We start from the raw sequence: 24,847 nt of genomic DNA, 5'->3' as shown, positions 1-24,847 counted from the left end.
TGGGCATTTGTAAGAAAAAAGTTAAATGCTTCTTTTGGTGTACTTATTCATAACTTAATTTTTGAGTATTTGTTAATTACTGTTAAAGAAATTTGTAAATTAATTAAATTAATTGTAAATTAAAGACAATGGTTAGCAACACAGAAAAACAATGATGAATCCTAACAAAATTTTTCATTTCTTTTTACAAATCTTGAAAAAAAATCAGATATATATATCTTTCTTATTAGATGTCAATGACAAGTACACGTAAAATAATTGTGATAGCATGACGCATCTCTAGATGACGCTATTTCACTTAGAACTAAACAGTCAACAAAAAAATCTCCAAGATCATTAGTGAATCTAATAATTCCGAAATAATTTTTAATAATAGAAAGCAAAAATTCTCACTCTTGACATGAAATTGTTGATTTATTCGTGGAATAATTGCAAAATTGAAGAAAAGTGGACAGTTTTATTGTTTGTTCGTAACGTTTCGGAATCGTTACATCTTCAGACATTAGTTACATAATACCTTGGGAAACTGTGTTATATGATTTAGTGTCTTAATGATTTAACACAGTTTCTTAACACATTGAATATTAATTACATTAAAATTGTTATTTATTTCTTAAGTCAAATATTGGACCAATTGGCAAAGGTCAATTTGAAAACTGTTGTTTTGTTCAGATTTAATTGTTTGGGATTCATACTTTCTGTTAACAAATTTTTCCTTTTTTTATGTTGTAAATTGCAGCAAACCTCAATTATTTTGACATAGACATATGTAAAATGTTCCGGGGAATCGATTTGCGTCAATTAAACTGCAAAATTCGTAGTAGTTTTGAAGTTATAGTCGGATTTAAATTCTCGATATTTTTGACTTTATCAGAAATTTTCTCGATAAATATTTCGTAAAAATAGTCAATATATCTTAAGTCGTAAAAACGCTTAAAATATGGTTTTCTCGACGTAAAATTACCCGCTGAACACGATGCAACAAGTTAAAATACTCTACGATGTATAGTTTTTGAAATATTGAGTAATAAATTTAAGTTTAAGGCTAGAAGCATGAGTACTATCTATATCCGATTCTGGCCAAAAAATCATTTTTGTATTTATATGAAAAACTAGTACTGTATGTAAAAATAACCTGAGAATACGTTTGTTCAAACCGTTTTGACCCAGGACTCATAGTTTTTGAGATATGACTTTTTTATGAAAAAAAACTAAAACATAACCCGGAGCGACTTCCGGTTTGCGCCATGTAAAGATAATTTAAAGCAAATTTTAATGATTTTTAGTTTTTTTTATCTAAGTCTTATAGTTTCGTAGAAAAACACATTTAAAGTTTTACAATTTTGAAAATTTTTCCTTTTTGAACGACGATTACAGCCAATTAACATCGTTTAAAAACTCAGTGTATCTAAAAACTTCTAAAATATTGTGTGCAAAATTATTCGGCCAATCTATAGGTATTTTTTTCTAAGCAGCTTGGTAATTTTATTCTTGTTCTATAATAAGAATGATAAAATGATGAATGATAAAAGAAATGAAGTATTCAATCATTCATTCTAGACTGTAAATCATGAGTACATCCTTTGTTGTGACACCAGCATGACCACAGAGCAATTAACCCTCTCAACCAGTTGAGGTGACAGCTTTATGACTGACACCCTGAAAATTAAATGAACTACCAAATTTTGTGTCACCTGGCCTTACACAATAAATTATTATTTCGACATAAAGCTATTTATTTGATTACTAATTTATACCGACAATTTAGGATTTTTATAATCTGAATTTTCTGGAATAGGGAAACAAAACATGCAATTTGTTTTTTGCGTTTGGTATTTCGCTCGCAGTTTATTATATGGTCTTGTTAATTAGGAATTAGTGCAGTAGAGCAAGAAAAAGTTATTTGTGGAACATAGAACAGCCAACATAGGCACCTATTACAACCCTGTCCTTATTAGATCTGATGTTCTAATGTGCAAAGCGGAAAGTACAAGAAAATGGAATGGTCATTAATCAAAATGTGAAAAAAAATCCATTAATAAACTATACTCCTATTAGGTGTACAGGGTGTACCACCTAAGATTTTGGGATCTAATATCTCTATTACACAGGGCGACAAAAAAAGTCATGTCGTGACAACTTGACAAATTTGTTATTATTTTGTTCGTCTCACTTTGAACTAAATAATTTTTTTCTAATTTCAATGAATTTAATATACTTTAACTTTAAAAAATCATTACTCAATAACTATTACGCCGATTTCCTTCAAATAAAAGGATGGATTTGCCCTTATATTTAATGCTACTGCTTTAAACTTTTAGATCCTTTTTGCTCAATGATCAGTGATCATTTTTAGAACAAAAAAAACTCTTTATTTGCTTTAATTAGTACGCAGGTACTCTTTGTTTGTTTTAAGTAAAGTAACAGTTTTTGTTTATTCTAATTAGAACAAAGAAGGTGCAATTCACAATTTTTAAGCAAAAGAAGAGTCTTAAAACAAATACTTTTATAAAAATGCAATTTTAAGTAACATTAACATGCATTTCTCCCATAAGGAGCTATGCTTGATTAGCAAACCTTAACTTCAAAAAATCATATCTTGAAAACTAGTCGTTATATTCTTTTAAAAATTTGGATTACAACTATGATGATGAAAAAAAAATTACTCGTAGGGTTTTTCTTAGATTATTTCGATTTACTTCGAATTTCTTCAAACACTGTTAGAAGAAAAGTTTGCCAATATTCAATTTCAAATTTCATATCATTCTAAAGGGCAAGTCCATGCCTTTAGAATGGTCTTTATTTGAAGGAAATAGGCCTAATAGTTAATGAGTAATGATTTTTTAAAATGAAAGTATTTTAAATTTATTTAAATTAGAAAAAAAATTATTTAGTTCAAAGTGTGTGGACTTTTTGAATTTTTTTAGTGCATTTAATTTGTCTTACTGAGACGAACAAAATGATTTTACTATAATTTACTGAAACAATTATAATTTTTACCAAAATTTTTAGGGAAAAAAAACAAAAAACAGACAAAACTTGTGGCTATGGAAATAAACCACTATCATTTTTTTTACTAAAACATTGACGTGACGATTTCCGTTAAAAAACAGCCTTTACTAATGTTTGTTTTTTTCATTACCTCATTATTACCTATTTTAGAAACTTTGGAATTCTCAACCACGCTAAGAGAATTCAATTTCGATAATGAATCATCGACATCGACTTCCCTATCACATCTTTCTCTAACTAGCGATCATTTCAAAAGAAAACAGCACATACCAAACTTCGTGAAGAAAGGGAGAACAAATTAACAATCAAATTAACTAAAACGTTTTTTTTGTTATGTTTATAAATGTTTTTTGGGATTTTTTGATGCGTAAAGTCATAGAGCCAATAGCAACTAATTTTCTGGAGATAATAATTTTATAATAATTTTATGGAATGATTTTACTGTTATAAAACTAAATAATGTGTAATTACCAGTTGATATTATATCAACTTCTTCATTGAAATCTTCTGCAGTAGATTTTGAAAGCCACAATCTATAAAATTCCTTCAAGTTCTTTTTTTTTTTAAATTGAATAGGGATTAAATACGTTTCTGACAATCTTTGGACTTTGGCTTCTTATTGCTTCATTGCTGAAAACATTAACAAAACGTCCATTAACTTACTGTTAATATGCCCATCTTTTATTTGAAAAAGTTAAATGACAATGTGATGGTTAAATATAACCATAGTTTATTCAGATTTGCGGTTAATTTTGAATTGAGAAACGACCACTACTTTTCAACTAAAAGTAAACTTAAAGTTAAAAGTGAAATATAAACTGAAAAACCGGCTGTAAGTTTATTTTTGGTATGAGAAATAAATCTTCGTAACACGCTTTTTACATTTCCAAAACAAAATTAAGGAAAAAGCAGTCATAATTAAAGCCTATTAAAGGACTGTACCATTTTCTAAATTTGATAATATGATAATAAACTGTCAAAAGCTGTGCAATATCAAAAACAGACGGTTAGGAAATGATTTATGTAATTACCAGCGTTACAAGTCTATCAACTGTCAAAAACACCTTTTTTACAAAATATTTTATTATTTAAACAAAATATAGTTGTGAATAAAATACAAAAACCTCGGTGAGAAATTTATTATAATCTCGAACTCCACCTAACATTGAGGCTGCATCTCTAAATCAGATAACCGGAGCCCTCGAGAAAAAAAACAAAGTTTTTGATGACAAACATTACAATCAAAAAGTCTTTCTATCAAGTAGGCGTACTAGTTGAGGACGTATGTCGCCTGGCAGTTCGTATGTCAGGTAGATGTCAAAAAACAATTTATAAAAATTAAAATATTGATCTAAGCAAATTGAATTAAAACACCCTAAAATGAGATGTAGTTTGTATTTATTTATACAGATCGTTCACCACGATTTGCTGTTACAATTTACATAAAAATTATTTTGACATTTATTATTTGTCATTGTGACATTTCTAGGCTTGCTTGATAGACAGAATTTTTCTAAAGTTTAGCAGAATCACCCTGTATATCATGTTCCCAATTAAATTTTTGATCAAAGTATCCTGTGACTTTGAAATTAAATTGGCAATATCAAATTATTGTTAATGTTCGATTGTTTCAGCTGATAGCTATGCCAACGGCGGCTCCTGGGACATGAATAACAATCAAAATTACCAACTTAATTTAAAATCACCGGCCACTTTGATCACTTTGATACAAGCACAATTTTTTATTTATAACACCCTATTTTAACATTATTTAATAATTATTATTATGTAAATAATCACAAAATTGATATAAGTAAAGTCTATTTTGTCTTTAAATGGAGATTACCAAGTCAAAATTTTGGTGAAAAAATTGGTAGCAGCTTGTCTCACAGCCACAAATTTTGTTTGCTCTTAGTTTTTGTCCCTAGAAATTTTGTTAAAAAATTATGGTTGTTTTGAAATTGAGATGTTGTCAAAATTTTGGATTTTATGAATCTTGTGTGCCTGCTTGCTCTTTGAAAGCGCTATAATTGAATACCTGAGAACAGACATCATTACAGTGCTAATAATTTTGACAGAAACACACCGCAATGTTGTGGACAAAAATGAGATTCTTGCTAAAAAAACTTTGAAAAAAAAAGATGTATATACAGAAAAAAGTTATTTAGCAAAGATACAAGTAGGTATTATGATGATTGGTAATAAATTTTGTGTAATTTATTGAAATGGGCTCAAAGTTGATGCATTTTATAAATTCTTCTTCAGTTTTAGTTTCAAATTTGTTACTTTTTCAACTCGTTCCTCAAAAACGATACACAAGACACTAATTTAATTGCGTTCTTTCCGAGGTTCTTTCTCATTCATGTTTATTTTGTATTTTTGTCAAAACCTGCACTACAAATTCCGTCTACATTTTAACGGGCCCTTTTTCTATTTTCCTGCTTGCGAACTATTCGTTTCCAAATTTCTAAAAACTGTTAGCGGTACCGAATTTGTTCCTTTTTTGGTGTTTCGTCTCTAAATTTTTTGTGTTGACGTTTAATGACATTGTTTTCGAATTAATTCAAAAAACCGGAACTGCCAACTTTCTTTATTAAAATTACCATGAATGAATTTACTAGTGGTGCCAACGGTAAGACATTTCCATTAAAAAAAAAACAGACTTTAGTATGTAATTCTGAAAATTAAAGCACAACTAATCCAGATCTAGTTAAAAGAGGAATTGTGTGGATATCCATAAACTGTGTTTACCACGGACATAAATAATATGAAATTGTCTGGTTGTCTTGATTAAATAATGGAGCGTGTTTCATCAGATAGAGGCACTTCCTCTATTTCCGACATTCTCTGGACGCTCCCTTATAAATAATTTCCTGAGTTTTATTTTCGTCCTACTTTATCAACTGTCTTAATAAATCGATCATAATAACATTTTAATTTCAGTATTAGAATTACAGATTAATGTATCACTTGAGACGTGCTGAAAGAAAACTCGTACATATTTCTTCCACGTCAAGTTTTGCTTTGTATTTCATACAACAGAACGACAAATTTAAAAATATTTGTTAGAAACTTTAATAATAAAAAAGGATTATTCAACACAAGAATTTGCGTCAGGTATAAGCAAATTAGAGTAATTAAAACTGTCGTAACATAATGTGAAGAAAAATACGTAATCTGCTCATGGCAAAGTAGGAAATGTGTAATTTTTCTCAACTGGTCTTGGTGGTGTCTTTTTTTATCAGATGGGGATTCAAAAGACAGCCAAGGAATTTTAAGGAAAAATTTTTTTCTTTAATTTGTTTAAGAGAAAAACCTGGAGGCGAGCATTTTGATCACAGATATCTATCTTTAAATCTTTTGTTAATTTTGTTGACATTCGAATAAAACTTAACAGTCCACACACTTTGAACTAAATCATTTATTTCTAATTTAAATGAATTAAAATACTTTAACTTTAAAAAATCATTACTCAATAACTATTAGGCCGATTTCTTTCAAATAAAGACCATTCTAAAGAGATGGACTTGCCTTTAAGAATGATATGAAATTTGAAATTGAATATTGGCAAACTTTTTTTTGAACAGTGTTTGAAAAAGTTAGAAGTAAATCGAAATAATCTAAGACAAACCATACGAGTAATTTTTTATCATTATAATCGTGTAGAGCATCCCTTTATTAGTTATAATCCAAATTCTTAAAAGAATATACCGAGTACTTTTCAAGATATGATTTTTCGAAGTTAAGCTAATCAAGCATTGTTCATCATATCTTGAAAACTACTGGGTATGTTATTTTAAAAATGTGGATTCTTACTAATAGAAAGATGTTCTGCACGATGGTGACAAAGAAAAAAAAATACTCGTAAGGTTTTTCTTTGATTATTTCGATTTACTTCGAACTTCTGCAAACACTGTTCGAAGAAAAGTTTCCCAATAATCAATTTCAAATTTCATATTGTTCTAAAGGGTAAGTTCATCCATTTAGAATGGTTTTTACTTGAAGGAAATTGGCCTAATAGTTATTGAGTAATGATTTTTTAAAATTAAAGTATTTTAAATTCATTTAAATTAGAAAAAAATGATATAAAATTTGCCAAGTTGTCACGGCATGACTTTGTTTTGTCGACCTGTGTTATAGAAGTTTTCTTATGACAAACTGATTTTCAGAAAAATAAACAGTTTTATCAAAAATTGTTTTATTTTATATTCTCTCTGCACCTTGTACATCATACTATTTACGACTTTGTGATACTATCCATTTCAATTTGAAGCGTAGAGGGGATAAGGCGCAATGTCAAGCTTCAGTGAAAAATGAGACATATATGCTAACTTGTAGTAGTTTGAAGAATCTATCACCTTTTAGTTATACCTTGGGAAAAAGTGCGTCCGAAGAAGATGACGCAAGAAATTTTGCTGCATCGTCTAACAAAGCGCTTTGACAATGTTTGTTAATTATTAATTAGTTTCTGAATAGTTTCAGTTTGCTGGAGATGAGATCCTCCCTTCCTCCTTTATACCCTTCATTGGGTTTGAATATATGACGTCATTGCACGGTGTTATTGAATTCGCAGTGACCAATAAATTTCATCAAATCTAATGATTTTTATGCTAGTCGGGTGATTAGGAGAAAATTTTTGTAACATTGTGATTTTTTTGAAAATTAAAAAAAACTGTTGTTTTTTTGCGGTTACAACAAAAAATGAATTCACTAAATTTATCAACTAGAAAATTAGAAAAAAAAATAAATGATACTGTTTTTGCATCGTTTTTCAGCATTTTCTACCTTTTTCATACAAAAATTTGATACCTATGTAGTTTAACCACCAATTTGTTTCAAAATATATAGGTAGTTCAATTTTTTTAAACAGGATCGAAAATGGAAATTTAATTTTGCCTTTTTCAGCTGCTTCAGTAAGTAGATTTTTTACATAAAAATCAATTATTTTACAAAATTTTGTTAAAATAAGCTAAAAATTTGACGAAGTAGGCCAAGTCTGATGTTATTTTTGCCTTTTTTGAGTTTTTGAAAAAAAAATTGAAAAATTTTATTAAATAGACTTAAAAATTGAATCAAAATTGATATTGTTTTTAGCTTGTTTCGCTTGACTTTCTTTGTTTTTGAACCAAAGGTTTGTTTATTATGCAAAATTTTGTCTCAACACGCCTAAAAATCACAAAATATGTAATTAAAATCTGTTATTTTTTTATTTCACTTGATTTAACTGGTTTTTGAGCAAAATTAAAACAAAAGATTACTGAAAAAACATAAAATTTGGTAGAAAATGCTTGTAAGCACATTTTTATAAATAAATCTTTGGCTTTTTGCAAGATTGTGTTAAAACAAATAAAAAAATCAAGAGATTAAGTAATATTTGTGCATTTTTTGATCGTTTCACTAATTTTTCACCTTGAAACGCAATTTAATTTTACCTTTTTCAACTGCTTCAGTAAGTAGATTTTTTACATAAAAATTCAATTATTTCGCAAAATTTTGTTAAAATAAGCCAAAAATTTGACGAAATAGGCCAAGTATGATGTTATTTAAAAAACTGTTTTTTTTAAATAAACTAAAAAATTAAATCAAAATTGATGTTATTTTTAGCCTGTTTCGCTTGACTTTCTTTGTTTTTGAACCAGAGGCTTGTTTATTATGCAAAATCTTGTCCCAACACGCCTAAAAATCACAAAAATATGTAAATAAAATTTGATATTTTTTTTCACTCGGTGGTTTTTGAGCAAAATTAAAACCAAAAATAGACCAAAATCTCGACAAAAATTAAACAAACAACTTTAAAATTGTTTCATACATTTTTGAATGTCTCAAAGACTCAAAACAGTGCACAAAACGTTATTGGTTTAAGTTTAAAAAATTAAGAATTTTTTGAGTTTTTGAAGGTGAGCGGTATTAAAATCGTAAAAATAGTCAATTTACCTCAAGTCGATGCAATAAGTTGCATAGTTTTTGAGATCTTGAGTAATAGAGTTAAGAATTAGGCTAGAAGCATAAGCACATTACTGATTCTGAATAAGAAATTACTTACTCTTTGAAGTCATTTTAGAAAATGTTGTCACCAAGCTTATAAATCGATCCCATAGGCACTACTTCAAATCCGGATTCAGCTCTTGCACTTGCATCGGAATCTACATATATAAAAATGTTCTCGCGTAGAACACCAAGGAATTAAAGTTGTTCATATAACAATAAATGTCCCTAAGAATGTTAATCAAATTCATATGTAAAATAGTTTTAGGTAGTGGCATATTTTCAGTGTCTAAACATGATAATAACTCCCAATACTGCAATGGAATGGTGTGTGAATGGAGAAGACGACAATAATAAAATATAGATTTAGGGGAGTGACACGGATCAGATCATAAATCCATTGTGAGAAGATTAACTTTTATACAAAAGGACCCCCAATGTAATTTTAGGCAAATTGAAAAAGTATACTTTGGAATGGTATAATTCCAGACAATTTTTCTTGTTGTTGGAAATCTTAAGTGGACTTCGGTCAGTTACATCGTCTATATTCGGATCCCAACCTAAGTTGCTATATTTTTTCACACTAATAAAGATTTATTTTTATTGTCGGTCGTAATATAACGATCGGTATACACCTATACGCAAGAAACGTCTTTTAATTGTCTCGTAAATCCTTGTGTTGAAAAGAAAATATGGGGACAAACAGTAACTGAAATTCAAAGTCAAAGATTAAAAGTTATTTTTGTTTTTCTTTAATGAAATTTTAATGGAGTAATCTATTTTGGACCACCCCTCGTACCGCCGGAATGACGAATTCAATTACAATATTACGGGTCTGTTTACAGAACATTTAATTGTGGTCAAATTTTAATTTATGATTAATATGACGACCTTTCGTAATCTAAACTAAATGAAAATTTATTTCTACTTGGTTTTAATCATAATTTTAATCAAACTTGGATATTTAATATTATAAATTAAATAGGACAAAAATAAAAAATTGTGTTCAACTCGAAACTAGTGCAAAAGTTTGCATTAGCTAAAAGTAAAAAGTAAAAAAAGAGGCAAAACGTGAGCTGCAAAATCAAGTGCAGCAAGCACAAAAATCCCTTATAATTGAATGAAATTCTACACTGTAGAAGACGATCACGTTCAACTTCTTCATGAATTTAAATGCACTAGAAAATGGTATACAAACACCAAACTTTTATTTTAAATTTCATTTAAATTTTTCCTAAAAAAAAGGTCACTTCATGACTTATTGTTGTCCGTTATAACATTTGATCTTCAAAATTAATGCCAAAATTACTGTCATCATCATTTTCCCTGAAATTTATAATTAAATCTTCCAAAACGTTCTCTATAAGTCCATTTTTACAACTACAGAAAATGAAAGTAAAAAATTTATAAAAATTTTCAGTTTCTGACCGTTTTTCATTGCTAAGAAATTCAGATAAACTAATCGCTCCAGTATAGTTGGTATATAACGAATTGTTTCTTTTGCAAGACCACAAGTATCACCAAAACGAAAATGAATTTGGGATTGTATAAAAATTTCAATAGCTTTAAATCAGGTTTAAGTTTAATGAAACAAACGATTATAAATTGCTTTAAATATCAACAGTTTTTATTTTAGATAATCTTTTAAAACGCTTAGAAGCCAATTATGTTTGTCACGTTTCCAAATTGTGTTTACAAACCGGGAGGGCGGTTGCAGTTGACTCTGTTGCAGGTGTCAGAAATCAATAAAATTGGGATAGGTCAGGGATTGCGCTAAAGCTTCCGATTTTGACGTCTTACTCTGAAATGACTTGTGCATTTATATTTATTTGGTATAATTTATACTAAACTTATACTGTATATGGAGTATACAGGTGATTTTAAAAGTTGTGCAAAAATTTAAAGAGGTCATAATAAAAACAAAAGTCAACTTGAAATAGAGAAATAGAGGGTTTTAGTCGGCGAATAAATTAAAATTTGACCGGCAACATTAAACTTCACCAACACAAATTCTAAACAAATATAATTTCCAAGGTTTGTTCTTCAAACACTATTAGATTGGTTTAAAAAAATTAAACTAAAATTAGCAAAAACAAGCATAGAAAAAATGTAAAAAATTTGCATCAAAATCTTGACTTCTTGAATAGAAAGCTCTGAAAAATAGCATTAAACGCTTTATTAATATTCATTGTTGAATTTGTGGTGATACTTTTCGAATGTAGGAATATCTGATTTTTATGTTCTATTTGCTAACTAAATTACACACAAATGCAACTTAGAACAAAAAAAAAAAATAGAACAACTCATCTTTAAAAATATACAGGGTGTTCCGTTTTTATTGTTATAAATTTAAACAGGTGATAGTATATTCAATTCTAAGACAAAAGTTTCCTATAAACATGTATCGAAAAATGCTTGGTAAGGGAGCTACACCCCCTGAAAAGGGGCTAATAGGTTTTTGCTAATATTTCAGAAACCATTTAAGATAAAATTACAAAATTTGGTACAGATGATAACCTTTATACACCTAAACGAATTCAGACATCAAATGTCGAAATTTTTAATCAGGGGCGTACGTAAAGGATAAGGAAAGTCGTGTGATGTTCACACCAGATTTTTATTTGAGTTACGGAAAAATTCCACTTATGGGAGTTCCACTGTAGTTTGAAATGAAAACATGTTTTATCAGAATTTATAAGAATTGTATAAAGATTTCGTTTACAATTTCTAAACTAAAAAAAAGTTTGATTGGGGGTATTTTAAAAATAGAGAGGTATTCTGCAGACTATTTCCCGAACACAATTTACAAAAACAATATTTTTATTATGAGAAATATTGATATCAGAAAAAATTATATCAATCAAATCAGATTTGCGGTAATTTAGCACACCTGAAAATTATGGATAATTTGCAGACGTGCTGAAGTATCGCGTAATTGGATGAATTTCAGAAATTTGAAAGATTTGATTGGATTAAATTTTGGGAGAGTCAACAAAAACCTTGAACAAGTCAATTTTATTTTTCAACTATCTTTGTTCTCCATTTAAAAATTTGATTTGATCAATTTGTTATGAAAGGAAATAATAAATTTTATACCGTGCAGTTTTGAATTTATTATTACGGTATGTCCCCGTATTGGGTTTACAAGAGGATTTTTTTTATCTTTGATTTTATACCAAAACTGCAAAGGAACAACATTTTTTGTTTCACCTGAAACGAACAAATCTGTACTGAAGTTTTAATTACAAATTTGCTCGTTTCAGGTAAAGCAAAAAATGTTTTTCCTTTGCAGCTTTGGTGTAAAATCAAAGATAATTTTTTTCCTCTTGTAAACTCAATCCGGGGACTGTATATTAGTAATGCTGATTGTCATAATGACAAAACTGAAGCGTCAAATTTCAAAATGTTTGAATTGTCTATAAATTCGAAAAAAAATCAAGAAAAAAGAAATCAAATCGATTCGAAAACATTTTGTTGAATGACATTCAACAGATTTTCAAATTTTATATTAAGTAAGGCAAAAAGTAAAGATAACAGTGTCAAAACTATGAAGTGACTTTCCACTTTCATTGTCGTGGATACTAATTTTTTATTTGTTGCAACAATGTGCGAATAATATTATCTTAACAAAGAAAGAATTCCAGCGACCCTCAAACCTTGCACCAACATTTTGGAGTTAAATAACATTCTTAATAATAACAATTCTCTGAGTTCTTTTCTCGGTTACACTATTTCTGCACTCTTCTTTTAACAGTCAATGTTGCAAAAGAATTTCTAATGAAAATTTGCTATATGATCAATCACAAAGTGTAGTTTGGGGCCAAGAGACTTTAAAAAAAATATTATTATTATAAATTTATCATTTTCTCATGTTATTATTAATTTAGTTTTTTCTTCAAATGAAAATTAGCTAATTTCTCGGTATTAACGATGCCAAATAACTCAAACAATATTTAAGTTTGCTCAGATTAATTATTTTATACATTTTGTTGAAATATATGATCATAATCACGAATTCACACCTACATAGGTAATTGGAATTAATTTGACATTTACAAAATTCTGGTTTATCCTTGTGTTTATTATCACACTCTGTAAAATAATAATTATTACCAAATTCAAGATGTAAACCATATGCAAGAATCAATTTGATATTTTTTTATCTTTACGTCTAATTGTTAAAAACGGAACAATAAAAAACAAGCTTCTGCTTACATTTTGTAACATGACGTGATGAAACTAACGATAAGATTTTCACATAAATTTACCATCTGGTTTAATAAAATCGGCTCAGTGCGTCATTCGCAATAACAATATTACAATGCCGCAAGCGTTAATAATTGCAGTTGTAATTGCACTACTAAATCCAATGTAAGTACTATTACAAAATAAGGTGCATGTATGATGTATTATACTATGTGTATGGAAAGTTTGGAATCAAACACTATTTATTTTTTTAAAACTAATTGATGAATGATGTTTCCCAAGAATAAAATTTTAGTTTTTATGTTCTGCAAAATTTTTATTTTTAATTTGCAACCGACTATAAAATATTTTTTACAAGGCTGGAATCTAAAGATTACACTATCTGTTCTGCATTTTATTCAATTTTTATCGAAAAAAAATTTAATATAAGTTGTCACAAATTCATCAATACCTCACATTTTTTCTTATTTTTTTTACATATGCCACTGTTTTTTCTAATTTTCTGCACTGACATAGAATTCTTTTTTAATTTGAGGGTTGTGTTTTTTCTAGCCATTTTTCCACCAACTTCCAAAAAAAGTTTTAATTATTGTAATACCAAAAAAAAGAAATATGTAAATACCTGCTGCTTTGATTGTATTCTTGAGTAACTTTAAGAATATTGAAAATTTGTTCATGTCATGTGGGATGTTTTTTTCAAAAGAAAAGGTGAGCTTGATCAAAAGCTTGATTTCCGGCCATATTTTTCTGTGGTACGAGTATAAATTTATTAAACCTTGTGAGTAGATAATAGTTTTGAAAAGAGGCAAATTGTAACTGCTTTGGTGTATTTATTTACAATAATGTTTTTGAAAAAAAGCTGCTTCCTAGTGAACATTTTTTTCTAAAAAATCAACGTACGAGAATAGTGAAAAAATGTAATGAAAAATTACAAAATTTCTCATACTAGGAGGGCTTCCTGACAGAAAAAGCCAGTCTTGAGGGACCGAATTACAATCCTCGCATCTTTATCATCCCATTATGTGCTCCACAATTTGTTTTGATTGCCGAAAAGCTCAAAGTAAACCACCATCTTGAGAGCAAATAAAATATACTTAAATTAAATTTAACAGTATTTTTATGGTAGGCGTGGTTGCAATTAAGACACTCAGGTTCGACTCCAGCCGGACCCATGTTTTCCCAGTTGTCGGTTGAGTGCTCTTCTGTCTAAGCTATCAGGCCTAAGGGTCTTAGAATGATTGAATTGTTTGGAATACACTTTGATGAATTAGTTCTGGTTTTAACAGAATTGAATTGGATTAAAATGAAATGAAGTAGATTATTATTAAAAATCAGTTAATAATTTAACAGAAGTAAAACAAATTAATTGAATAAAATTAAGGTGACACTCTTGATTAAAACAATATTTTTTATGTTATGACAAAGTGTATTAAAATAAAAAATGCCGCTTTACGAAAATAGGGGTACAATCGCCGTTTACTAAGCATACAGCATGTCCCAAAAGTAAGTTACGATACAAACTTGTGATTTTTTAAATAAAACACTGTATGTTTCTTGGCGTTTTTGGATGTAGCCTTTTAAAACAATGTCTTTACGCTAAACTTTTATTAGTCGATTTCGCTTAGTCTTATAAATAAGACGTTTTCTTGACGGAAACATACACTTTTTAAAAATGTATTACACAAAAACTAAGACAGTTAGAACAAAGTTTTTTCTTACTTCTGTAAAAAAGCAAGTACAGAATTTAAAGCTGTAGCCATTTATTAGTGTTTTTCATTTGTAAAGATTAATAAATTAAGAAGTTTGTTAAAAGTTAGATAACAAAAAAAAATTTAATGGAACACCCTATCTAAAAGAATATTTTTATTTGACTTCGTCATTCGTAAACTTAACTGTTTTACTAGTAAATAAACAAATTCTTTATTGTATTGTATACTAAATAACTATTGATTTATGAATTAATAAACACAAAAAAATGAAGAAAAAAGAAATGTTTAAATAAACACTGAAAATTTCCAAGGAATAATTGTAGATAGAAAAAATGTGTTTTACATCCATATGTATACCTATTTGGAATTTAGAAACTATATGTATTTTTTTTTTAATGATAATATTAATAAGAAAAATTCTTAACATTGCAATCTTTATAATTAATTTCTATCATTGCTTTTTACTTTAATACGATCGACGAGGCTTTATGCAATATTTAGTACTCATTTAAAAAAATTCACCATTTTTAAAACGTCTGTCCTGAAACTCACGCAGAAAAGAGTTTTGACATGAATTTTTTGAAATTTTTAAAAATCTGCCAAATTATTTATTTTTTCATTTAAATAATAAACAGGATGAATACCTATAAAGTATGGAACTAAGCGGTTTTTTTAAAATCATTTTTAATATAAATTTAAGTAATATGAAAAATGTGATCGTATTTTGAGAACGAAATTTTGTTTTGTTTTTGAGTTATGAGATTTTTTTGTCAAAATTGCAATTTATGCAAAAAAAAATCATTGTAATCTTAACCCTCATGAGAAAAATGGTTTTACAGTGGGTTGCTATTTAAAAATATAAAAAAAATTGTAAAACTCAAAAAGAAAAGGAAATTTCGAAAAATTTTATTCCTGATAAAACATATCACATTTTTATAGTACTTTTTCATTCATCAATTAGTTTTTCGAAAAAAAAAACCGTTTGGTTCTATGCTTTTTATTCTATTGGTATTTTTAAATTACAGCAAATTTTTATTATTTAAAAATTTGTTAGTTTGTTTAGTTTGTTAGTTTATTTTTTTAGATATACAGGGTGTTGAAAAGCGAGCTGAAAAAGTCCATTAGTAACCTTTCAATGGTAAAATTAAAAAAATAATTGCATAGGACATTGATAGATACTAATCTAATTCATCACCTAAAATTATTTTGACCATACAGCTTGTCCCAAAAGTAAGTTACGATACAAACTTGTATTTTTTTAAAATAACACATTGTATGTTTCTTGGCATTTTTGAATGTAGCCTTTTAAAACAATGTTTTTACGCTAAACTTTTATTATTTTGCTTAATTTTAGAAATAAGACGTTGTTTTACGAAAACATGCACTTTTTAAAAATTTATTACACAAAAACTAAGACAGGTAGAACAATTTTTTTTATACTTCTGCAAAGAAGAAAGTACAGAACTTAAAGCTGTAGCAATTTTTAAGTGTTGTGCATTTGTAAAGATTAATAAATTAAGTTTGTTAAAAGTTAAATAATCTAAAAAAAATAAATGGAACACCTTATTTGTTTGCAACTAATAAATTGATAAATTGTCTATCTAAAGAAATAATCTTTTAATGTCTAGAAGCGATAAATGAAAAGATATTTAACATTAAATATTAATTGTAGCAACAATGCTTATCAATATCTGAGGATTGTTGATGCTATGGCAACAATAGTAATTCCACCACGGATCACTTATCCGTTGATTTATCCAGAGATTGTAAAAGTCGTTATAAATACTGAAATTCGAATTATTTTATTGTAAAAATATAGAATAATGGATTTAGTTTAACACAAATGTGATTATTAAGTGATATTTCTTCCATCTCTTGTGCAACTGAGCACTTTTTGGCTACCGAAACAATAGTTTTTTTTTAATGTTTAACGTTAAATATCTTTTAAGTTATTGATTATAAACACCTAAAAGTAATCTTTTTTTTAACTTTGCAAATGCAACACACTAAAAAATGTTACAACCTTATAGCTTGTACCTTCTTCTTTGCGGTAGTAAAAAAATATTTCTAGATGACTTAGTTTTTGTGTAATAAATTTTTAAAAAGTGCATATTTTCGTCAAAAAAACCATCTTATTATTTTTAAAACTAAGCAAAATCGACCAATAAAAGTTTAGCGTAAAAACATTGTTTTAAAAGGCTACATCCAAAAATGACTAGAAACATACCGTGTTTCATTTAAAAAAACACAAGTTTGTATTGTAACTTATTTTTGGAACACGCTGTATAGTTGAAAATAATTTTAGGCGATGAACTAGATTAGTATCTATCAATGTCCTATATTATTTTTTTTTTTATTTTACCACTTTTTCAACTCGCTGGGACAGCCTGTATGTCATGTTTTTCCAAATTTGATAAATTCTTTATTTGCTTTCTAATTTTTAAGGAGAATGATTGTGAATAAAATAGTATACAAACCTTGGTGGTCGTTGCTTCATCGTATCTCGGTTTTCGCGCCTTGGTCATGAAAATTTCGTCTTGGGAATGAAGCACCTCCCACGTCGATATGTAATTTACTATTTTTGTATAAGTGCTTTTTTGGCGTTTTATCCACGAAATAAAATGTTTAAATGCAAGATTTTAAGTTGATTTTGGATAAAATGCATGTTGTAGGTAAAATTTGGTCCCGTCGTGACTCACCCAAGCATAAGAATCTATTTCTGTGTCTAACTGCGACGCTGTTGTAATTGCCTTGTGTTCACGGAAAAAGGAAAATCTTTCTTTGTTTATATTGATTTTTGTATTAGGCGCTCACAAAAGGCTCATTTTGATAATCAACTTTATATCCCTAGGGACGATCTTGTAAAACAACTTAGATATACTCTAATCAACTTATTGAATCATCCACAGCAAGCTTCGATTAGTGGTAAAGATAGTTAAAGTTTACAAAATGTGTAAATTTGCTCGTATTGAAAACATTTCAGTAATTTACCAAGTGATTAAAAAGTAAACATTTTATTTTTTCAAAAAAAAAAATAATTGATAAAAGGTAAAGTACTATAAAAAAAAATTGTAAAAAAAATATATTTTTCGATTGGCAACCCACTATAATTTTTTTTACAAAATCGTAATCCGAGGATTACAACTATCTACATTTTATTCAATATTTATCGAAATATTTTTACATACTTAAGTTGCTATTTTGACAAAATCGCATAACTCAAAAACAAAACAATACTGCTTTTACATTTATGCCTCATATTACACAAATAGCTAACACTGCACTAAAAACATTACGGTTTACTTTTAGAAACATCAAAGAACCCAATATACATAGTGATTTTTTTAATAACATAGATATACATAAAATACTATTTTCAATATTTCGGTTATTTTAAAATTTCGATACATTTTTTTATAAAAGAGATGAATAAACGAAGGGTAAATAAAAAAAATTATTTGTAGTAATTACTAATTTATAATTAATTAACCATTTATTTTTCACCTGACACTTTATTTTTCACTAGATGTTATTGACACTGATAATAAAATTTTTAAATACTAAATTGGCGAGTATACTGGCGGTTCCCGCTATACCCCACATTATTATTATTTTGAGTTTTGACAATAATATTTATAAGTAAATAAATTTATGTCTTTCTTAATAAAAATAATGCTTAAATAAAGTGTCAAAATGAATTCAGAGTTCCAATGTCTGGGGTAAAAAATGCGGTCTGTAAGTATTGAAAAAGAGAGGTATACCGGGTGTTCAAAGTTTTAGTTTTTTTTTCACTTCAATTTGGTGTTTTGACATTGTACAAAATGTTTAGCGTATGGCAGCCAGACCTTAAAAATCAGATTTGGAGTAAAAATTTTTAATTAACTGGAATATTTTCTACATGATACAATTCTTTGATTTTTTTGTGGTATTTGTGAAAATAGAATAATAAAAATGTTGATAGGTTTTGAATAATAAACATTTTAATATTGAAAATCTGAAATTTGGAATAATTTATGGGGGGTTTGTGGTAATTGGTGATCAGGCCAGAATTTGTTGACAAAAGAAAAAGGTCCGCAATCAAAGAATTTTATCATGTGAAAAAGATTCCAATTAATTTTTTTAGGTTCTTACTGATATACGCTAAAAATTTTGAATAATATTAAAGCATCAAACTAAAGGCTCTATCGTTTGCACCAGCAATTTTTTAATCATTTAGAAATATTTATTTTTGCGCCCGCCCTAAAACTTGGGACACCGTGTACATTTTTTAAATGACCCACTAAGGTGTTAGGAAGCTAACATATTGACGCAATGTGAATTGTTCCTTATTTCAAGAGCCATCGATTGATGCAAAATTGCATTTGATTGTCCTTCTTTCGATTTATTTTCTCTTTTTCATAACAATTTTCTCCCTTATCATATTTTTACAAACAATATTTTTTCGTAGCTTATTAGAAGCTTTGTGATATTTGGGGTTTAAATAGTGTTGTGTATTTCAAAATCAGCCATGTGAAACAAACAAAAAAAATTTCTAAAAATTCTAAAATTTTGGTATACCAAGTGAACAAACGGTATGGAACCAAACGTTTTTTGCTTAAACATTTTTTTTCTGATAAATAATAAGGTATTATAAAAATTTAAGTTGCATCAAGAATACAATTTTTTGAAATTGAAATCTTTTTTTACAAAGGCTAAATCTAAGAATTATTTTCACATAACTTCTTAAAAACAAAACAAAATTTCATTCTCAAAATACGATCACACTTTTTAGAGCTATTTATTATGTTCTGAAGATAAATGATTGTTCAAAACAACACAAATTTCTAATTTTGTAAATGTGTCAAATTAAGACTTATAACCCAAAAACCGAAAAGCGCATTTTATTGAATCTATTGAAAAAGTACGGCTTAAAAAGTAAAAAAGCAAATAAGTATAAAGAAAGCAAATTTATTTTGTGACATGCAAACATTTTAAAAAGTTGAGTGACGTTCACATTATTTGTAAGCTGCTTACGGCATTTGAATATGTCAACGTTTGGGTCGTTTTATGAGATAGGTGTGATTCACCGAAAACCAGAGAGAAATGAAATTATATTTAAATTTTATTTCAGAAATTAATTTATTAATTGCAATTAGGTATTATTATGTATTATGAAACTTAGAGTTGTATTAGATTACTTATTTTCGCATTAATATTTTGTAAATTAAATTCTGAGCAGGATTTACATAACATTTGGCAGAAAAATATTACATCATCCTTTTATTCAACAGATGTTTTGTCGTTTATGGCGGGAGTAGCATGAAAATTTCGTCAGCAGGAAGCTTTATTTTAATTTAATATTTTTCATTAACTTTTAGTAGTCGACATAACGTCGAGGGTGGTTTCACAGAAGGCGCCCCTTGCAGCTCCAGGAACACTGCATATCTCAACCCGTCAAAAGCGCTTTTTCCCTCGGATCCGGTAAAATGTGTCGACATAACAGGAATGGGAAAATCACTCGTGTTTCACGAACAGTGGCCGATACAGCAAGCCGACACCCTTTACGCTGACCACATGGACCTGACAAGAATAAATCGCACAATATTTACATTCATGCCTAATTTAGAATTGGTCGATTTTACTGGAAATAGAATCCGGAGAATTCCAATGTACATAAGTGGCATTATTCCAAAATTGACGACGTTTCTTTTAGCCAAGAATAGGGTTCGCTTACCAAAACAGAGACCTCTTATGAAATCAAACACTGTGAAGACGTTGATGTTGAGCCATAATAAAATTAGAGCTTTGCAAACGATGACATTTACCAAATTACCATCTTTACGAGTTCTCTATTTGGACAGTAATTATCTTCAATTTATAACTCCAATAATGTTTCGTTCCTTAATTAACCTCAGATATTTACATTTAGGAAACAATCTATTGAAACAAGTGCCTTCGAAAAGTTTGATGCCTAACTCCTTAAGTGTTTATATTGTTAAAGGCAATAAGTTGGAACGCAAAAAGAAAATTAAATCGCAAATTAATTAATGTAATAATTTTGGTTTTTACAGAAACATAATTAAATTGTGAATCTAATACTAGAAAATATTATTTTTATTTGTTAGAAACTAGTAAATGTAAGACAATAAAAAGTAGTTTCGAAATATACTGGACTTTTTTAATGTACCTAGAAACAAATTCACCCTAGGTTGATTTTAAGGTTTTAAACCCTTATCTGTGTAGTACATGATATTTAGAGTATCTGGTTGAACATACAGAACATGTTGGTATTTGATGTTTTTAAAATTTAAAAACAATATAATTTTTTGTATAATATAAAAAATCAATAAATAAAATGCAATAAAAAGTGTGAAGAAAATAGTACATGTTCAGAGTTGCAAAATGCTTCAAGTTGTTGAGTTTTGTTGTCAACTTTTCATTAATGCAATTAATGCAAAAATTAGTTTTTGATATTTTACATTTTCAAAAATATCAATTTTTTTTTATTTTTAACATAAAAAAGCAAATTAAAGCTGAATGAACAAGCTGATGCTGAGGTATTGATTTAATTAATAAAAATTTTCCCAAGTCCGTGGACCAAAAAAAGAATAAAAAAATATTTTTTTTTCTCGCGCTTTTTCTTGGAATTACGTAATAACTGTAGCTCAGAAATTTTTTTGACCAAAGATTTCAAGACTAGAAGCTTGAAGCTTTAAAATAGATTTTTTAAATCGAAATTCGACCATTTTTCATTCAGGTACAATATTTTAAAAATCATCAAAAAATTTAAGAAATTTTTTTGTTTTTTCTTGGAATAGTAAAAGGTTTTTTGAGATAATAAAAACTCTTTTTTCAAGGAGTTTTTCACTAAAGAGCTTAACTGTGAATTAACTTGAAAAATGGAAAAACAAAACGATGAATAGAAAAAAAATTTAAGACATCTTTAACATTAAAAGTGATTATAAAAATGCAACGTTAGTAAAAAAAGATTAGAATAAATACGAAATTCCAAATATTATTAAGAGTTGTTACTATTATTTTTTTACCTTAAACAAGAGTACATTATTTTCATTCTTTCATTAAAAAAATTATGAGTCGGCGCCCATGCTACAGGGTGTTCAGGCTAAACCTCATATGATAATGATATGTCGGCATAAATAATATGTATAAAAAAATAATAAACGACGTTTATTTTTTGAGTATCTTCAACAAAAAAATTGATGCAAAATTTTCACCTTTTTTAATATAAACAGGACACTCTTGTTGCGGTTTTTATTGATTTTAACTCATTTATTTTAAAACAGCGTAATCGATTTAGAAGAACCAATCTCAGAGATATATTTGTTTACAAAATTTAAACTTATTTGGTGATTAAAACTCTTTAGATATCTCAGAAACTGAACTTTTAGATAAAGCAAGTTCAGTTATTTTCACATTTTTTGTCATCTACTAACAACTATTAAAAACACTCTAGTTCAAATTATACAGGATGTTCCGTCTAAACCCCACATTAAAACTATTGGGAATTCGAATACTCATATTTATTTGAAAATTGCCATAATCCATTAAATCCTGCTAAAAGAAAATATTTTCCAGATGGCGGCACTTCCGGTTCTACCAGAAGTCGGTCTCGACTTTCTTATTTTAAATAGAAAGTTATATTGTTTACTGCTTTTTTGTATTAATCGGATTATTTCAAGGGAGTTTCTATCAGCTTTCCCTATACCTAAATTCAACCGTTTTTTAAATATTTGGAGTTTTTCAAAATTTTTTGGATCTGCACGTTCTACTTTAAAAATCGGTAACTCTGCCATTTTTTAAAGTTTTGAATTTGATTTTTTCTTTCCTCTAATGTTTTCAAATTGTGACAAAAATTAACAAACCCCAAAATTTTAAGGTTACTTTTGTAATAATTCAAATACCCATAACTCAATTTTTCATAGCCATCACGATTCTTTTGACGTGTCCTTGTCATTAACGCCTAATAAAAAAAATATTTCTGCTTTTTTAATAACAGTTTTTGGTCAAAAAGTTTAATACAAATCTTGTGTGTTAACTATTTTACAGGGTTCAATTATTACAACACTCTGCTACGCGTCGTAAGTATATCAAATAAATTTTGCCTTGTAAAATGTCACTTACCACACGCGAATGTAAATAACTATTTCCCACGTCCATATACGAAAGTAACTGTTTCCATACAGCGAATTACCTACGAAAGTTGACGATATCGAAAGAATAAATTATTCTCCTAACCATACGTGTGTGATATGAAAATAACGTAAGAGGTTGTTGCGATTGGCGGAGAGTCCTAGGCGCGTCTGGCGAATTGCGCCGTTTCTTGTCCATGTGCATTGCTTTTGACTTTTATTTTCTTCATCCTTCAAAATTGAGGTAAAGTTTTGTAAATAAAACCACCGACTATTTAAACCTAAATCAGCTTAAGTAAGTATTAATATTAATAGACGCCTAATTTAAAAACTGTCGATCTAAATTAAATCGTTTTATTAAAAATAATAGTTATTTTTTTGTCATGGGGTTGCGGGATCGTCGGAAAAATAGTGTATATAACTCACTGGAAAGTGTCTAACTCTCCATTTTGTGCGTTATTTGTCACTTTCCATGCTCGTTATGTAATATACTATTTTCAAATCCTGTCAAATGTCAGATTTTACGTCTAATTTTGACGTGATGTACTGTCACTTATTACGTAACTAGTTACGTAACAAATCTTGTTACATCGCTACGTAATGAAATTTTTGACACAAGATTTTTATTTAAACTGTAATAAAACATAAATTGGACAAACAAATATGTTCTTTGATAATAATACAATGAAACAAATTATTAAAAAAAAACTAAAAATTGGAACAATAAGAAATTTTACTCTTCATAAACATTAAACAGCAAATTGTTGCAAACACAATAATTATTAAAGTTTACTCTTGAGTCTAATAGAACATTTGTGTTGGTCATTGCTGTTATTTCAGAGTACATAATTTTGAAGTATTCTGAAGAATTTTCAAATTTCCCGTATACTACTCAATACTTTTAACTTGATTTTTTGAGTATCAAAGAATCAATTGTTTGCATTTTTTTCTATGTATGAAGAGTCAGCATCAGACTCAAAACCCATTTTAAAGGACCATTAAGAGAACCACTTTTTAACAATTTTTTTCAAAACAATTAATTGTTTATTATTTATTTCAACATATCAACAGTTTAGGCTAATTGATTTCTTTACTTAAAAAAAAAGTAAAGTGTGGGAATAAATTTTCAATATAGGACGGAATTCGGAAAAATTTTATTATTCTATAGCTTTGTTTGTGCATCACGTTATCTGTGAATGTTATTCACATGGTCACTTATGGTTAATGAGCTTGTAAGCTAGTGCACATTTTTTCATATTTAATTTTCAAAAAAGTGTTATTACAGAACATATATCTTTATAAACATGTACTATATACATAAAAGTTATAGTTTCAATCTTGCCGAGAGTGGTTTTCTATTGTTGGTCGGAAAAACAAGAAAATTTCTAATAAAAATTCCAACAAAACAATATTGAAAGTAATATTAATAACCTGACTCGAGGCTCACTCACTCCGTCGCACATATCACATTCGGACCATGTTACCGATTTTTTTAGCTGTAAATTGCAGTATTGGTGATTTCTTGATTAAAAAATGACACAAAGTATGTATTTCAAAACGGTTTTTAGCCCAATTTGTAATTTCTTTGTATGGAAATCTTTCTGTCTCGTCTAGGATTGTTTAAGACTATAACGTTTTTTGTGTTGCATTTGTAAAGATGAAAAAATTAAGAAGTTGTTAAAAATTCAATATCTTAACAATTTTTAATGGAACACCCTATTTATTGATTTTGCATCTAAAAGATTTAAGACATTTAAAAGTATGTTTTTAGATAGACAATTTAAGAATCTATTAGATATAAAAACA

At 28.0% G+C, this 24,847-nt stretch overlaps 2 protein-coding genes across 2 annotated transcripts in view; both read left to right on the top strand.

The window, feature by feature from the left end:
- The window catches only part of LOC123004759 (probable G-protein coupled receptor B0563.6), a 62,550-nt gene that overhangs the window by 25,859 nt on the left and 11,844 nt on the right, over positions 1 to 24,847 (top strand). The gene's annotated exons all lie outside the window — the stretch shown is intronic.
- Positions 13,254 to 21,057, top strand: LOC123004766 (leucine-rich repeat-containing protein 15-like). The gene is made up of 2 exons (XM_044398191.1): positions 13,254 to 13,368; positions 20,270 to 21,057. Exons 1-2 carry the CDS (start codon positions 13,319 to 13,321, stop codon positions 20,937 to 20,939), a joined length of 720 nt encoding a protein of 239 aa, XP_044254126.1. The 5' UTR covers positions 13,254 to 13,318; the 3' UTR covers positions 20,940 to 21,057.

This window comes from Tribolium madens, unplaced genomic scaffold, assembly GCF_015345945.1.
Source record: "Tribolium madens isolate multiple individuals breed KSU strain unplaced genomic scaffold, Tmad_KSU_1.1 Scaffold_11;HRSCAF=98;Tcas5.2_LG3b, whole genome shotgun sequence".
NCBI lineage: Eukaryota > Metazoa > Arthropoda > Insecta > Coleoptera > Tenebrionidae > Tribolium > Tribolium madens.
This window is presented reverse-complemented; position numbering and strand designations above follow the sequence as displayed.